General features: G+C 36.6%; 1 protein-coding gene across 6 annotated transcripts in view; it reads right to left on the minus strand.

Annotated features, from left to right (window-relative positions):
- The window catches only part of PRUNE2 (prune homolog 2 with BCH domain), a 137,357-nt gene that overhangs the window by 22,328 nt on the left and 102,062 nt on the right, over window positions 1-12,967 (minus strand). For all 6 annotated transcript variants that reach the window (XM_069000932.1, XM_069000937.1, XM_069000934.1 and 3 more), the window contains 2 exons: window positions 6,547-6,626; window positions 5,452-5,652 (listed from right to left, as the gene is read on the minus strand). In XM_069000932.1, the coding sequence (XP_068857033.1) occupies window positions 5,452-5,652; window positions 6,547-6,626 (281 nt within the window). The remainder of the gene's footprint in view (window positions 1-5,451; window positions 5,653-6,546; window positions 6,627-12,967) is intronic.

Genomic DNA, 12,967 nt, shown 5'->3' on the forward strand with positions numbered 1-12,967 from the left:
GAATTTTTACAGTACTGGTATAAGTAAGAGCAGAATGTGATCATCTGACAGTCAGTAAATAAGAAGTTTCCATTTTTTTAAGACATTTCCTTATTGTGAACATAAAAAGAACAACAGCAATTATCACTATGCAGAATACCACCACGGGATTTTTGCATCCAGTTGGTAAAATTGAGCAGCTGCTCACTAGAGTTACTGCATGGTAGGCCTTCTGAAATCTGTGTTGAAGGTATGAGAACTATGCTAAAACCCCCCCAAAATAAATGTGAAAATAGCAATACTTCCTGTCTAGAACGGAACTACCAGAAAGCTATAGCTTCTCAACTTTTTTGCAGTTTGTCTTCAATCTCTTTACATCCACTATCAGCAAATATGAAGAACACTCATCTTCATCTGATTCAGTAATACTGACTCCTCATACAAACACAGTAGTTACACCCTCCCCCCCCCCAGGTAACTCCCCCTAGGACTGAGGTTAAATACTGAGGTTAAATAGCTCTCTCCTGCTGTGAAGTACAGAGCAGCCAGGCACCCTGACCTGTTCTATGAGCACACTAGATAGAACGTGGACATGGAGTCTGCAGACACAATGACCACAAAAAATTAACTGTATGGCTGACCATAAAGTCTCTCTGCTAAATACTCTTAGTTTCAAAAAAACCTGTGAAGTCATTAATAAAATCTACATTTTCATTGCACATTGATGAGATTGCTCTTAACAATAAATTTAAATGGATTTCAGTTTTTCAAATTTAACAGCTGTTTACAGAGAAAGTGAGATGAATAGTCATGTCCACAGCTGGAATTATTTAATATCCCTCTCCAGTTATTGTTAAAACATAGTGGGTTTTCCATGGGAAAAAAAAAATTCCCTCTCTTGTACTATTCTTGCTGAAGCCCCTTTGCTTTGTGCTTCTGTGTGCATATTATTAATTTACCTTCATAGTAAAGATCCTGTAAATTTTATGCATGACACATATTTGAAGTAAACTGTTCTTTTTAAAGCATTATTCTGGCTCTGCAGCCATAAGGGCAGAATTTGAATTGCAAGTCAGTAAGTGAGGTAACAGTAAACAGATACAGTAAGATACATAATGACATACACATGTGTATGTAAAAAGCTGCAGGCATCCTATCTGAAAATACTAAAGAGATCTATGAGAATTAAGAATAAACTAAAGCAATTTCAATTGACAAGAAATAAAGAACACAATGTTTCATAGGTGCCCTCAAAACCTTCTGTGTACTGGGTTATCTACAGATGTGCCTCTTTGGTAAATGCTGCTTCTTGAACTATTCACAAATCGAAGTATATCATCCTTAAAACATACTAGTTTATCATAAGAATTAAATAAATTATCTATTAAATCAGGAATATGATATTATACTGTATATATACTACATAGATCTACATAGAAGCTACAGGCACATATACATACATGTACTAACTAATGATTTGTAAAACTGACTCCTCCATTAAATCCTATCAATAATTTCACACCAAATCTGTTAGAAACAGCAACTTTCTCTAAGCACACAAAAAAAGCTTCTAAAAAATATAAGTTGAGCACATATTCATTGCTACACTAGGACCAACGAAGTCTGAATTTCTTACTGCTGCCTGTCTTGTATTTTCTGTCTCTAATACAAAGTACTATTAGGGAATTATACTGGCAGAAGGTGCTCCTCTCTGAGTAGATTCTCTTATGTGCAACAAAAGCTGAGTCTACAAACAATTCTCTGCTTTACCTACTTCCTGCCTGATGGGATCTTTAAAGAAAAGAGGAATATTTCACTTTTTACCTCACTGTCTAACCAGCCATTGAGTTAAAAAGATATTCAAATAAAGTTGTATTAATGGTGGAAAAAGGGATGGAAAAGCAAGAAATACATACACGTGCACATATAATGTGACCAAGTAAGCCTTTTTTCCTTAAGAACTCCAAATAAACTGCATTTGAGAAGATCTAAGAATGGAAAAAAGGACAGTCTGACAAAAGCTGGGTTTTTTTCAAGTATAATATTTCAAATTGGTTTAACACTTACTGCTCAGCAGATTGTATACTGAGGAAATGAAGAATATATTCATGCCTTTCTCAGGGCATAATGCTCGTGATGTCTAACAATTGCATTCAGCTTTGAAATACCACATATTCCATGACACTGGGAATAAGCTTAAAAAATGCATAACCCCACTACCTCCAAACCTAGGTATCTTAATGCAGTTTTGTATGTTGTCGGTTTTGCAAAGGTGCTGTTGGTAACAATATGAAAATTACATGCGGACAGTCAAGCTATGCAAACTCTGATAGGCTGCTGCAGGGCAGCCCATTCCTGTAAGGATACAGGGTCTCCACAGGACACTATCATGCAGGTACTTTTAGAATAGACAGATGGGATTATAAGCACAGCCTAGGAAGAATGTCTGATCAGTTGATTCTTCATAAAGTGGAAAGAACATGACTGAAGCAGAAAAGCATAGCTGGCAGAACAAAGTTTAATGAAAAGAGGCTGGGCTAGGCACCTGGCAGACCAATGCTGAAATTGTATTTAGGGTTTGGTAATTTTTTTTGGTTGGTGAAACTGTAGACGATGAAAAATTACCAAGATCCTGATAAAACTTACAATATTGAAATTGGATGCATGACCTATTTTTTAATAGAAATGGTACTAGATTGCCTCTTGCTGATGAAGTAGCTCTCCCTTATTGCCTAGAGTGTTGATTTTGCAGAGAAAGACGCATCAGTGTGCAATTTAGAAAGGAAATAAGTACCTTCAGAAAAAACAATAAACAGTCTTGCTTTATAAATAGTGCTGATTTGAGAGCAGGCCTTCTCTGATACTCATATATGGTTTTCAGAAATGCAATTTTTACGTAATCTAAAGCAATAATCATAAAAAGCTCATTTCAGAAACTGGCATGGCTTCTGAAAGAGAATGTTGGAATGTATGGTATTAGTGAGAAACAACCCCCACCCTGTGAAACTGATGATCAACCAATCTCTAAACAAGTCAGGTGCTACTTTAAGACAAGTACTTTAGTATTTCTGCTCTCATCTATTTTCATGCATATTGTAGTTGTGATGATTCTTCTTCACCATTCTTTTGAGCAAACGGTTTTCAGTATTTCTTGTAATATGGAGACATTTGTCAGTGATGAGGTGGACCCCTGAACCACGGAAACAGTTTTGCTTTTCTCAGTTGCCTTTTGTAGTTCAAAGGGACCATTGACAGTCTGATCATGATAAAAATCACTGTTCTCTCTCGTCTCAGCAGCTATATTTTCTCAATATTTACTTTCCTGGGTTTGGCAGCAGTTAGAAACATTGAACTGTGGGAGATTTCTGGTAACATCAGAGTGCATAACAGCTAACAGTAGAGTACAGGAGTACAAAGATAACAAAGGCTATTTAACATGCAAACAAGACATTCTGAACTAGTTCTTATGACTATAATCTTAGCTATGAGATTAACATTACATATAGTCAACTTCTTTTATTGCTGGCTTATTTTGAGAATATGTTGAAATTTTTTTTGTCTTTTCTACTCTTTTTATGGCTCATCTCAATGGAAGACATTTTTATTATTAAGTATCTAAAAACTTAACTATGCAACTGCATAAATGTCACCAAAACCAGAGGGACCTTGAGCTCTTCACTTAGGAGTCTGGGGAAATTGGTCCAACTTTAAGAACTGAACAAATCACCACATTTAGAAAGCAGCAGAAAACCAGTGGGAGGAAATGCCTGCCATCAATACAACTGCTACCAAAATCACCAGAGTTGAATTTAATTACTTGAGGACTTAAAGGCGAAATCTGTTCTACTGCAGACAGAGACTTTTTCTCTCACATGGTAGTCACAACAGTCTAAGCATGTGATCCTGTGTGTGTGCATGTTAGTTTCAACCTTTGCTATAAAATCTTCCAACCATCAAGCAACTCATCACCACACTCTGCATCTACCCATAAGGAAATCGGCCTCTTAATGAGAAGTAACATTAGAGACCCTTATGCATGATTGAGTACACAGTAATGCCTCTTTGGCAATACCACTTAAAATGATGCAACTGTTCTTGTATGCTCCAGCAAATTCACCAGCATTAGGGAAAGTAAATGCATGGGAAAATTCAGTTTAAGCTGATCTGTGGATACAAAAATGCTGCTAGCAAGAGTTTTCTTGCTATTTTCTAAGTCCGTGAGAGATCTTTCTCTCTCACAAAAGATAGTAGCAGAGTTCTGTAAACAGTGAAACACCTGTAACCTTGAAAAGTCTTGTTTATGGTATAGTAGAAAAATATTTTGACAATGGATGTTTAGGATTTTAGCCAATCACCCCAAGGGGTGGCTGATCCTTGTCCAATTAGACTATGAAGAAAAAAGTCTATAAAAGAGTTTGTAAAATAATTAAATAAATCAATCTTGCTGCACAATTCCTGCCTGCTGGATCTTCTCTCCTCCTCCCTACAGCTGCAGGACACGGTGATATACCCTAGGGCATTTTTAATACTGATCCATTTTTGAAGTTTCTTTCTGCTCTCGGTTGTAAAATGTTCACACTTATTTTCCCCTCAAATAGCTTATGATCTGTTTGTATTTACTTCAGCGATTACAGTTCTTATATGTTTTACGTTTTATAAGGTACTAGCAAGGAATAGGAAACACCATATTTCGTACGTCATGAAACTAAGTAAACTGAGTAAAACCTTTACATCATATGTCTATGAGAGAAAATCATTAATACATGAAGGAAGAAGGAAGTATCCACTGCACACTTCAGGGTGCATCTATGCTGTATAGCTACCCCTGCTGAGAAAGGACATTTAAATTAGTGAAATGAGGAATTCTGTTGTTCCACCACCTGAGCTGGCTTATCATGCCATGCACACACCTTCCCTATCTCAGCTTTCCAATCGTGGGAATAAAAAGCAGACCTTTTCCTCCTAACAAAAGACCTCTCAGCACATTTTGTCTACCTCACTTACAGATGTTTGGTGCAGCCAATATATTTTGCACAAAGTTATATTCCTAAATATGACCAATGTAACTGCCACCTAGAGCTGGCCAGAGCTGCAAGAAGCTGCAGTTAGCTACAGCATTCTCTGCAGCAACAGGCAGCTGCTTTCTGCTTTTTGAACAATTGTTTTTGGACAAGTCCTATGGCATTGGACAAAGACAGGACTTTGAACCTGATTCTCCCTAGGTAGCTGCTCTTACTTTATTAACTCAGCTGTACTATTTCTTTCTGCACTCTGAATAAATAGAAGGATAATACTTAACACAGGAGGAATATTAAAGGTTAAAAAATAGCAGACAGTAAAAATACCTGGATGCCTAGCATTAACTCTCAAATGCTTTAACCATACTGATAATCTGGAAGACATGAAACTGAGCATGTGAGTCGTAAAAAAAGAAACAGAGATGAACTCTGCATTTACAGTCTAGAATATTACCTTGTCCAGTGTATTCAAAAGAATCTGCTTCATCAGGAGTGTCAAGGTCATCTACATTAATGTCTATTTCATCGGGTGTATCCAAATTATCATCAGAAAGTACAGACCCTTCACTCTGGTCCAATGAGAGATTGATGTTTGGAGCAGTGAGCTTGATCCTTCTGGGTTGGGAACCATTAAGATCAAGAGAATTGGGAGGTTCTGAATAAAAGGAAAAAAAAAATAAAGAGAAAAAGAACTTTATCTACTCTACATACAATTAATCTTCCAGGTACTCAAAAACTGCCTTTCAACACACTGGGACAGATCAATTCTAGTAACACCATGACATTTAAGACCATCTAACACAAAACACAGAGATTAACAATAATGTTTAATGAAATTAAACAAGAATCTACAGGAGTGGCAAATGTAGCGCAGAGCTCTTAAATTATGCTAAAACCAGATTCACTCTTTCGCCATCATCAGACAAAAAACAGGTTTTGAACATGCTCTGACCCATGATGTTTACGAATTTAAAGGGCAAATACAAATCATTTGAATTATGAATCAAGACGGTGCCAAGTCCTGGGAAAATTTGTATGAGTCAAAAGCCATTGTAAATATTTATTTTCTTATGCACTCGGTGTTGATTTGGAAATACTTATGTCTTTAGCTTTAGCTATATAGTATCTTTCTCAATACAATAACAAATAAAAAAGTCTCTGAGTCTCTTAATCAGTCTTAAATAGAAGTAGTACTCAACAAGACAAAAGATATACCTTTGCTCCTTGCCTCTGCCATGTATGGTACATTTCAAGTTGTTCTGTCTAACTTAGTTCACTTAGACAGTAGTCAATTATAAAATAAATAATATAGACTATTAAACCTCTAGAAGGGCTAAACAAGTGGTAACAATGCCCAAGAGAAAATGTCACACTATAATTATTATTTCTCAAGTGAAGGAGAAAACTGATTAAATAAAGCAAACTCAATGCTTTTTTCTTTTTAACACTGAACTGATTCTTTATCAGCATAGAAACATCATTCTCACTGCATAATTAAACGCCACAGTAATAAGATAGAATTAAGAAAACGAGCAAGAGCTTCTCTCACCAGGTCTCATCTCTGTTGAACTGGGGCTTAGTACACCCTCAGCTAAGGGGATGTCCATTCCCACATCCTCTTGTACCAACCTGAGAGATAAAATACAAAGTGAGATCTTAAAGAGATGTACAGCTCATGATCTTATACAGAACTGAAACTGCCTCCAGCATAGCCAGTTCAGAAATCTGATTACAAAATTGATGTGAGAAACGAACCCTGCTGCTGTAATTGCACTGCGCTGCTCTTACCCCTAATTTATGGACGCTTTTGTAGTGCTCTTGGAGACTACAGGACACACATACCCACTTTTATTTGTACCAAGACGCAGCACTGAATAGTAAGAGGTTGGCAAACAGCAATGTTTCTCACTTTATACAAATGAAGTTGGTCTTCGGTTATCCAGCAAACTGGACATATCACTGCAAGGAGATTCAGCTACTCTTTGTAACACAGTATATTCATGACTGTATATATGGTTACTGCGTAGCAAAAATGAGTAGGTTTTCCCTTTTTTGGTATCATTTGTATCTTAGAGCAATTCTGACCCAAACCAGTAATACTGATGCAGGTAATGTGTCACACTGAAAAAGTTCAGAAAATACAAAAGTGAGAACCAAAATTACATCACAGATTTTCAAAGACTAAATTGTTAAAAATATCCTAGATTCCATTTTTAGGAAGATATTAAGAAATAACATTTAACATTCATATATATATATATACATACACACATACCTACCTACCTACCTACACACATACATACATAAGACAAAGAAAAGGCACTAAGTGGTGAAAATAGCAACAAAGGTAGTTAAACATTTAAAGTAAGTTGACTTGAACTGTTTTCATGTCTACTTGTTATTTAAATATTTTGCAAAGTACTTGCTGGAAGGATGGTTCAACCGCAAATAGGAAACATCATTTTACATTTTCAGGACACTCTTGACAGCTTCCAAACTATCTGCATGGAAAATGTGTGACTTCAGGAGAGCTTCATTTACTTTATCAAAATAATTGTAGCTTTTTATTCTGCATTACTGTTCCAAAATATCTGTTTTCATTATTTTGTCCCCACAAAAGCTGAAGAATAGACCATTCTTACAGTTTGACCAACAGAACAGTGACGAGATCAAAGCTGATACTTTTCCCTGAAACAGCATCAACTAGTTATGTTTTGAATGATTCAAATGGTTCAGCTGAACAGATCTAAATAGGTGTGGCTTATTGCTCTTGCAGTTTCTTCCTGCCCTCACTTTACCAATGAGGAGGATTACCCTCACTATTTGACTGTGTCCAGACAGGACCCATTGGTCAATCACTGTATCAAAGTATGAGTACAGTTTCTGTGATTTCTCATTAATTTCATATAAATTAAATATAAATGTGCAAATGTAGGGCTGCCAAAGGCTTCACTGTGCCTTAAGTTGAAAAAGATCTTTACTTCAAGCCCCATGAGATCAAATTCCCAAGACAGACAGGCAAACTAGTGAACTCCCGCTTTTCCATGAGACCACAGAGAACACAGACAATTTAAAGCTATGGTCAAACATGTTTGTGCTGCTCAACTTACAATCAAGCCTTGTCTCTCAATAAAAACTGATTTTACTAATTTTGATTTTATCCCCACTTACTGTATAGTACGTCTTTCATAAATATGAACAGCTTCAGGATTTTTACAAAACATATCAGTTCTTGAATATGTTTAATTATTGTCAAAGAAGGCTTGAAACACTTTTTCTCTTAGGATACACAACAGAATAGTGAAGAAATTTGATCAAAGTATCCTGCTCATGAATAAAATGAAGGCACAAATTGCCTGTAAGGTACCATTTCCTTTTTCCCCCATTATTGTACAGATAATGTTCAATTATCTGTATTCAGAAGTACTGAATACAGCCACAATTTACAAAGAAAATGTAAATAAATCATTAGAGTCTTTGACTTTTTTCTTTTTTTTTTTTGTTGTGTTTATACAAACCATAGTAAAATACGTGTAATGAAGTCTAATTCATTCATCTGAACTAACTAGAGAGAAATCTGAATACTAAAGAAGTTCTGTAAGTAACAGCTGGCTAAGGCAAATAACCATAATGGAAAGGATTTGGGGAGAGGATGAACTTTTCTAACCCATTTTAAATTCATATTAGGAGTTTATGTGGGGCTTTATTAACCTTTCAAAAAATAAAACTATGAAGAGTTCTTTGATTAAAGCAGCTCAGGACTAGTCGGATGATGACTTACGGTTACTCAAGGGTTTATATTTTGGCTGGAAAGAATAGGGTTTTGGTACTGTCATACAAACCATTAATTTGGAACATTTCTTACAGCTTTATCCGACCAAATTCCTTACTGCACAACCTTTGGAAACTACTGGTGGAAATTATCCAAAAGGAAATATTCAAAGTTGTATGAAGAGTAAGATATGGCAGGATAGTGACATTTCCGGCTTTCTGTATCAAAAAGAGATGTTATTCTCTGCATAAAACAACAAAAAAAAAGTTTAAGAATGAAGATCATCTTTTCCTCTGTATGAAAAGACAGTTACTGAGTTTTATATACTCTATGCCTACAGAAACAGTGACAATTATAATCTGAAAAAAGTGATTTCCCACAAGTAATTAATTCACAAATTAAGAGTTGTGTAACATTTTTGCAATGACTGGGACAGAATTATCCTAAATCATGACATTCCTAGGGTTATCTCAAGACTGCTTTTCTCCCTGTGGCATCTTCTTTTTTCTTTTTTTTTTTAACACTTGAGCTGGTATTGCTGTTTTCTCTAGAGTCTCTTACACTTTCACAACAAAAATGTGAAATATTTTTCTGCTTTCACTGGGACCACTGCAGCTAAGTTAAACTAGAATTATATGTCATAGTTGTGAACAACAGTACATTTCTAGGTATTAAAAGATACATGTGTTTCATATGCTTGTTTGAATTTATTATGAAATTCAGCTACAAGCAGTATATGCAAAAAATATCCCTCACTTATGGATTACAGGTAAACAGCATCAGAATTTGTCTGAGAATTTCTAATTTTGTTTTGTTGACATAGTGTTTTTAATGTCAAAAATCTTTACTCTTCATATTGGGTAATTTAATTGGAAAGTAGGAGTCTCTGGTCCTAAAAGCTGTGGGTCAAAGCAGGCATTTAAGAAGTCCAGTTACCAAAAGCATTGCCGACACAAGGTTCTCCATTGTATCTCCAATCACATAAAATGCTATTGCCCCTCAGAAGATTTTTAGCAGAGATTAGGTTTCCTTTTTCTTTTTTTTTTAAATTGTGTCAAAAACAGTCAACAGGCTTTTTGGATAAGAGAGAGTCTGACTTGGGAGCTAGTCTTATTTTTCCAAATCCGTAGTGCTTTACCCAAAGACATTAAAGATTCCTTGCCAGACATACATACCTTAAGTTCAGTCGGAGTTCTTAATTTTTATATGCCATCGCTAATATTTTTCAGTCATAAATTATTTGGCAATATTTAAAATCATATTTAAAACCATATTTAAATGTCTGTGACATTATGCCCCAACATACAGCTTCAGAATTGCTATCAGTAAGAGAATAAGGAGGATACGGATGAAGATAGTTTTCTGCAGACACAGCTTCACATTATCTGATGGATTTTGAGAGCATGTTATGCTGAGCAGCTCAGCACTTTGCAGAGTAATTTCTGGCTGTGCAGAAGCTCTCAACAGACCTCAGCAGGAACCCTAGTAATGGAAGCCAGACTCCAGAAACTTTAAAACAGGCAACTATCTCCTCTTCCTTTCCCACAGACTACTTCACACATTTTCAAAATTCTGGTTTATAAAATTCCTTGCCTTCCATAAGGGTGCAACTGCTAACATGGATGATGTGGACAAAAATATTAGAGAAAGAAGAATATTTTTTTAATCCCCTTTTAATGAATGCTCCTATTGAAGAAATAAATTAAGTTACTTTAGAAAGCTCCATTCTAATCAGGTATGATTTACTGGATTGATAAAAAAAGGATCTTTGAACAGAGGTCAAAGTCAATTAAGGTTTTTTGTGTCATAAATGACTTCTTTTAGGTTGTACACAGACCAGTCATTTAAGGATCAGCTGCACCAGGAATCAAGTTACTGATTATTTGCTCTGATATTCAGGTCTATGGTCTTGTTCAGAAGCAGCTGAAATCCCCTCATTTCTCAAAGGTGGATCAGAGATAGATACCAAATTTATATGAAAGGAGGAAAGGCTGGAGGCTGAAATACTTTCCTTGCTCTTTTTTTGGTTCAGACATTCTTACAGGTCAATAAATTAATAAGCTTTAAATAATTCCTAATGCCCTCTCAAATCAGTATTTCTCAGAATAAAAGTTATCCTTCCTGACTTTTCTAGGTACAGCAGCATTCTGCTATTTTGGAAAGAGCAGCTTTGAATATTCACAGCAATATGTCATAATCCCTATGGGCTGTGCTGCCTCACCCTTGTGTCATCTGTGATCTATCACCAGTTTCCCAAGTTGCTCTGCAGCTATTACATATCAAGAAGTTAATTTCTTTAGTCTAAAACAAGATATGCTTCCAATGCACTGCTCTGAAAGAATGCCTACAACATGCAAAAGAGATCAACATTAATCCAGTTGTGACTGCCACCACAATTTATTCACCAGCTAGACTTTAAAATGTATACGTCTTCCCATTTTCTGCACTCATTATTGCAGAAGTTTAATCTGAAGTGGTGCCAGGCCCTTCTCCTTGATAAGTAAATCATGTTTCCTCCATGCAGTTCCCTCTACATATAGAAATACTTTTATTCTTAAGTTTTCACAAGATGTCAAAGGATTTTTTGTAAAGTTTCAAAGCATGGTGAGTCAAAGAAATGACATGGATGAAACCACCTCTGCAGGTATTAATACATGCTTGGTTTGGATACTAAATGTGATAAGTGGAGATGAAGTACAATGGAGAGGTTATTCAGAAACTAGACATTCAGGCTTCTTTCATACTCCCTAATTCCACACATTATGCAGGTATACCCTGGTTCTGGATGAAGTAAGTCTGGGCTGATAGCCCACTTTTTCTCATTAGTTTGTAGTGAAAAATTGAGCTGCTTTGAGGAAGAATGCACAAAGTGAAATCTTAGGTACAAAAACAAGTAAGGGAATTTAAACTCATCAAGCTAGTTTTGCAACACACAAGAAGCACGAAGTTCTTCTCCTTTGAACCCCTCCCATCCCCACCCTGTGACACCACCCTTATGCAAGTACTGAGCCCAGGAAAATAGAAAGGAGAGCTTGAGGGATTGGATATCAGAGGACAGTTGTTTTTCTTGGAAGGTATGAAAAAGCCCTTGGCATTTATCCAGTAATGCCTGTCTACTGACTCTCAGCACAGCTCTGTCTGGAAGTGCCCTTAGCTTTAAGGAGGGTTAAGTGTTTTGCCAGAGTATGCAGTATCTTGTATAAACCCAGCTCTGGCCTGCCTGATGGGTCTCACAGCATTTTGATCACCCCACCTGGAAGATGTCTAACCTCTTCCAGACAAAACAAGACTTCCTTCCTACTCAGAAGCAATTAAAAGCCTTAGAAGAACCTAAAGCCATTGTTCAAACACTCCACAAACTGCAATTTGCATCAAGGATATGTTTACACAAAATGTTTCTTAATTGCTCCATTCTTGTTACAATTATAGAAATGCATATAAATTAAGAGCCAAAATATGTTACCAAATATATGACTTTAAAGAGCTGTTTTGCTACCCATCTCTGTAGCTACTTGCCATGGTTTAAGCTGAGCTGGCAACTAAGCACCTCACAGGCACTCCCTCACTTCCACCCCAGTGGGATGGGGTGGAGAATACAAAGTTAGACCTGGGGGTTCAGTGATGCACAATACACTTGCTCAACACCCACCAAGTCACGCCAAACTCCACCCCTGAGACATGATTGGTTCCCCCCTTGCTGGGTAACTCCCCAGTTTATTCACTAGGCATGCTGCTCTATGGCCAGCTGGGGTCAGCTGTTCCAGCTATGCTCCCTCCTGGCTGCCGGTGCACCTGCTTGCTGGCAGCGCATGAGACACCGAAACTGTCCTTGACTTAGGGTAAGCACTACTTAGCAGTACCTAAAACATCAGTGTGTTATCAACATTATTTTCATACTGAATCCAAAACACAGCACTGTAGCAGCTGTACCAGCTGAGAAAAAATGAACTCTGCCAGTCGAAACCAGGACACTACTCCAACATTCACCTCACCTCATACAAAAGAACAGCAAAACCCATTCTGTTACCACAAATAAATGCTTGACATATCTCATTTTCAGAAAAGAAACTGTTTTCCTGTATTGCATTTATATCCAAATAGCACATATTTTGCTTTCTTTCATAGGGCTCCACACTTGTGGCTTGTAATTTCTGCGCCAGTTTTGTTCAGAGAAGATACAGGAGGTTTATAGACCATC

This window comes from Aphelocoma coerulescens (genome assembly GCF_041296385.1).
Source record: "Aphelocoma coerulescens isolate FSJ_1873_10779 chromosome Z unlocalized genomic scaffold, UR_Acoe_1.0 ChrZ, whole genome shotgun sequence".
NCBI lineage: Eukaryota > Metazoa > Chordata > Aves > Passeriformes > Corvidae > Aphelocoma > Aphelocoma coerulescens.